The sequence below is a fragment of the Camelus dromedarius genome, chromosome 1 (genome assembly GCF_036321535.1).
Source record: "Camelus dromedarius isolate mCamDro1 chromosome 1, mCamDro1.pat, whole genome shotgun sequence".
Classification (NCBI taxonomy): Eukaryota; Metazoa; Chordata; class Mammalia; order Artiodactyla; family Camelidae; genus Camelus; species Camelus dromedarius.
In genome coordinates, this window is record NC_087436.1 from 73,882,114 (window position 1) to 73,886,616 (window position 4,503).

Genomic DNA, 4,503 nt, shown 5'->3' on the forward strand with positions numbered 1-4,503 from the left:
TCTCTTTTCCTTAGTTGATAAATGTCTGTTTCTGCAATATAGAAAAACTGAGAAACTAATTTTTTCTCAATAAAAGGAACAAAATCTCAAGAGTTGAAAGCATCATAACAGAATATACTGTCACACCAAATGCTTGTCTGTGCGAATGGCTGGGGGCAGCCTGACTTCGCCTCTGAGTCAGTCACTTTGAACTGTGTAGAGAGACTGCTTTTTAGAGCAATGGTTCTCAACCCTGTCAACCCAGTTCTCCATTTTTAGAAGAAATATTTTATAAAGCTATCCTGAAATAAGATTAATAGATAAGACCCACTTGCACCCATAAAAAATCAATATAATGTCCCAACTATAATTTATAATAAAAGTTATATACATTTCAATATGTAAATGCCTAGATTATTCCAGAAGACATAATGAAGTCATCAGATGATTGTATTTACTTACACAAATAAATTTGGATTGAAGAGAGGACTGGAAGCTATTCATGAAAGTATAAGAAAATGAAAGTGAAGAAATACCGTGGGCACTAGATAGAAACTGTTAGAACTGTCCAAAAATATTTTGCTTATATGTGAAACTGACTTAGGTTCTGGGTTTGAGCATTATAGCTTTTTGACTTAATGTGTGTCTAGCAGTGCATTTGAAATTTATATGGAAATGAGTCAGTTTTTCATTGTGCAAGACTGTCCAGAGCATTGCAGGATACTAGCTCTCTACTTCCACCTCACTGTTGTGACAATCAAAGAATACCTTGACAAATTTCCAAACTGCCTTTTAAGAGGCAGGACCGCCCCCTTGAGAACCACTGCTCTCGAGTAACAAAGTAATGAGTGCATCTGCTAGTCTGTTTTCCCCATCTGTATATGTATACCTAACTGCATGTTTATGATTATGGCAAGTAAATTCATAATGAATTGAAGGTTTTTATAACATATACTGGCTGTTTCTCTCAACTTCACTTATGAAATCTGAGTGGTGATCATTTATATATTTCCAGTCACTCTTCCCTTGTACAGTCTGAAACCAAAACATAGCCAGAAGTCAGATGTGTGCATTTAAGGGCAGTGTGAAACAGACCATCCTGAGATGGCTGGATTCCACTGTTCCTCTCCACTAGTTCAGATGAAAGGGAAGTAGTTTTCTCCAGAGCAGTGTTTTATGTATAGAGAGAAAAAATTAATTTATCAGCTTGGAGGGCTTAGTGTTTAAAAATGCAGCTATATTCCATTGTATATTGGTAGAATATGCAGATGAAATGCACTATCTTACTTGAAATAGAAGACACTGGAGTAAACTTTATCTTACATGTATATAATGAAAATTTAACATAGGTTAAGAAATTCTAGACAACTTGTGCAACAAAAAATTATCTGTCTACATACTTAAAAAGCCTTTGGAGTCCTAGATAAAACCCAGATTAGCACACTTTGATGATATATGAAAATATAGCCCAAAAATCTGTAATGAACTATGTTTATTTTAAAATTGTTCCTGGTTAGAAGTATTTCATGTAAGTTTCTAACTCAACTTGTATGTCTGTTTACATATTCAGGATGTATGGCATAGGTGGATGAAACTTGGTATTAAAAGTGACATATGTCAATGACTGTTCTCATTAACAGCTCCAGCTCCAGCTCCAGCTCCAGTTCCAGGTCCCAAAACCCATCCCTCTGCATCTTCTGGCAAAATGCTCCTTCCAATATTTGGAACATTCATCACTTTAATCAGTGGTTCTGCTATAAATCTCTTTGTTGCTCTGTAGTCTGATACATTTCTTTATTTCCTGAAATACACTACAGGCATCCCGCAGCAATCATCAGAAAGAATGATGTATTTTTCAATTGTTGGGCAAGTCAGCTGATAAAATGAGAATTGCATATTTGTTATTCACCTTTCAAATTCAGAAAGTTAATCCAAATGTCATAGAATTCATTTTTCACTTATTTCTATATTAATCTTATGATTACAAAAAAACTGTGTACTTTTAATTCAATATCAATAAAAACTTTAAAATTACTGATATAATTTTAGAATTACCAGATATTAAAATATCAATATTGGTGGTTCATATGATTTTTACAGCTTTTTTAAAATCATTTTTTTCAACTTTACATATCTGTACTGTTTGTTTCTAAGAACAGTTTAGAGCTTTAGCTTTTTAAACTTACATAGTTATCAAAGGAATTAAGCCAACCGCAAAATAAGTATCAACAGAATGCAGTAATCCAGTCATAAAGGACAGTCAGATGTGCTTACACATATGTAAGAAATCAGTCATCTAAGTTATAATTAGTTCATTTCTGTCTTTTTTCTTTTTTAGATTCCACATGTAAGTGTTATCATATGGTATTTTTCTTTCTGGCTTTCTTTACTTAGAATGAGTGTCTCCAAGTCCATCCATGTTGCTGTAGAGGGCATTATTTCATTCTTTTTATGGCTGAGTAGTATTCCATTGCATACATATACTACACCTCCATCCAGTCATCTATTGATGGACATTTGGGTTGTTTCCATGTTTTGGCTATTGTAAGTAGTGCTGCTGTGAACACTGGGGTGCATGTGTCTTTTTGAATTATATTTTTCTCTGGGAGTGAGACTGCTGGATCATTTGGTAAGTTTGTTTTTAGTTTTTTAAGGAAGCGCCATAGTGGCTGCACCAATTTACATTCCTACCAGCAGTGTAGAAGGGTTCCCCTTTTTTGCACACCCTCTCCAGCATTTTATCATTTATAGACTTTTTAATGATGGCCAATATGAACTGCTGAATTTTTAAAGGTGTTCCACTCACCTTTAAAGGATCACTTTGTCTTCAAATAGTGTATTCTTTCAGTGTCTTCATTTTCCTTCAATATATGAACGCTTTATATTTCTACAAACACAACAGTTTACCAAGTATTTCACATACATAGTTCCCAACTTGAACCTCATGTTAACCCAGGAAGGCAGACAGTACTGAATGAATATGTATGCTCAATAAGCAAGGAAAAAATGAGGTTATACAGTATAGTACTCTTTCCCCAAGGCATTGTGGTTGAATAGTTAACTGATTTAGGCATGGGCTTTGGTAACTAGTACTTGTTTTACACTGCCAGTGTTTCAAAAAGGACTTAGGGTGACCTTCAAAGGTACAGAAGAGCTACATAAAATCTAAACTAGGTCTTAGGGGGTTCAGTGTGCTTTAATTCTACCAATTACATCTCTTCATGAATTCAGAACTTTCAGTGGACTACCCACAAGAACCATTAGCCAGTTCACAGAATTATTTATGATGTAAATTTTGCTGGAGAACACAACTTAGTCCTGAGGCCAAAGTGGTGGGTCTTTCCTTCTGTCCACCCAAGTCTAGAACTTGTTACCATTTGCTTGGAACACACTTCAGGTATAGACCAAGTCCAGTTATCTAACCAGCTACATGAACAAGGACCACAGGCCTGACTTACACATGTAGTCACCAGAAGGATCAACACTTAGGAGGCAAATTGGGCCTGCCTTTAAAAGGCAGATCCCGAGCATAAGCTAGGGCTGGTGAAATTAGAAACCTAACAATATCAGAGCACAGAAAGTGAAAGGCTAGAGAAGTGACTATGGTCTGCATGATTAGCCATCTGTCCAGTAGAGAATGTGGTTCAATGAGTAACAATTCTCACCTGTTACATCAACAACTCTATACAGTAAGAGGATGTGCAGAGGGACAAACTCCTTCCACATTCAGCTCCGTGAGTAAGAAGGCTGGAAGTGCTTATCTTCTGGGCCAAGGAGAAAACAGACAAGGAGAGAAAAAAATCCTCTCCCAACGCTGTTGGAATTGCAAAGCGTAGGAAAGTATGACAAAAGGGTGATACAGAGAATAGTGTAACAAGTTTGCATGTTATAAACTTGTAAAAGTGGCTACAAACCTCTAGATGCTAACATGGAAAGAAATAGAGTAAGTTTCAAAGTACCCAGTCTCCTATACAACTATTAACCTTGTCTGCATCTGAACAAGAAATTCCTTCAGTGGGATCTCAGAGGATGGCCTCTGGATATACAGTGCATCACACTCAACATCCTCATAATAAACACAGCAGCAAAGTTCACGGGGCTGTTTTTTAGAACACTGCTCATCATAAGCTAAAGCATTATGCAGAAATGCAAAATTGAAACATTCCAAGAAGGGCCGACAGGATGCAGCCCAGGTGTGCAGTTCGGTAGTCAGAAAAATTTTAAAATTACCTAGTTGTTAAAGAATCACTACTGCACGTTATCATGTCTAATTCAGATTTTCCAGTCTTTTCAGATACTAATGATGTATTAGAGAATTCTTTATGCTAGATGATATCTGAAGTAAGTTTCACTTGCCATACCTCAGTCAAAATGTATCAGTATTGATACACTTTCCTTAGGAGGGAAGTCAGACTTAAAACCATGTTAAGACTAAAATTCTTAAGTTGTGATTATGATTCAGTACTTACGTGGACATGAATGGTCATTCTCCCAGAGCCAAATAAAGCATCAGACAGAAGTATA

At 36.1% G+C, this 4,503-nt stretch overlaps 1 protein-coding gene across 5 annotated transcripts in view; it reads left to right on the plus strand.

The window, feature by feature from the left end:
* ART3 (ADP-ribosyltransferase 3 (inactive)) overlaps window positions 1-1,807 on the plus strand; it is a 112,913-nt gene extending 111,106 nt beyond the window's left edge. For all 5 annotated transcript variants that reach the window (XM_064485489.1, XM_010983077.3, XM_010983068.3 and 2 more), the window contains one exon: window positions 1,620-1,807. In XM_064485489.1, coding sequence (XP_064341559.1) covers window positions 1,620-1,759 — 140 coding nt within the window. In that variant the 3' untranslated portion in view covers window positions 1,760-1,807. The remainder of the gene's footprint in view (window positions 1-1,619) is intronic.
* The last annotated feature ends 2,696 nt before the right edge of the window (window positions 1,808-4,503 follow it).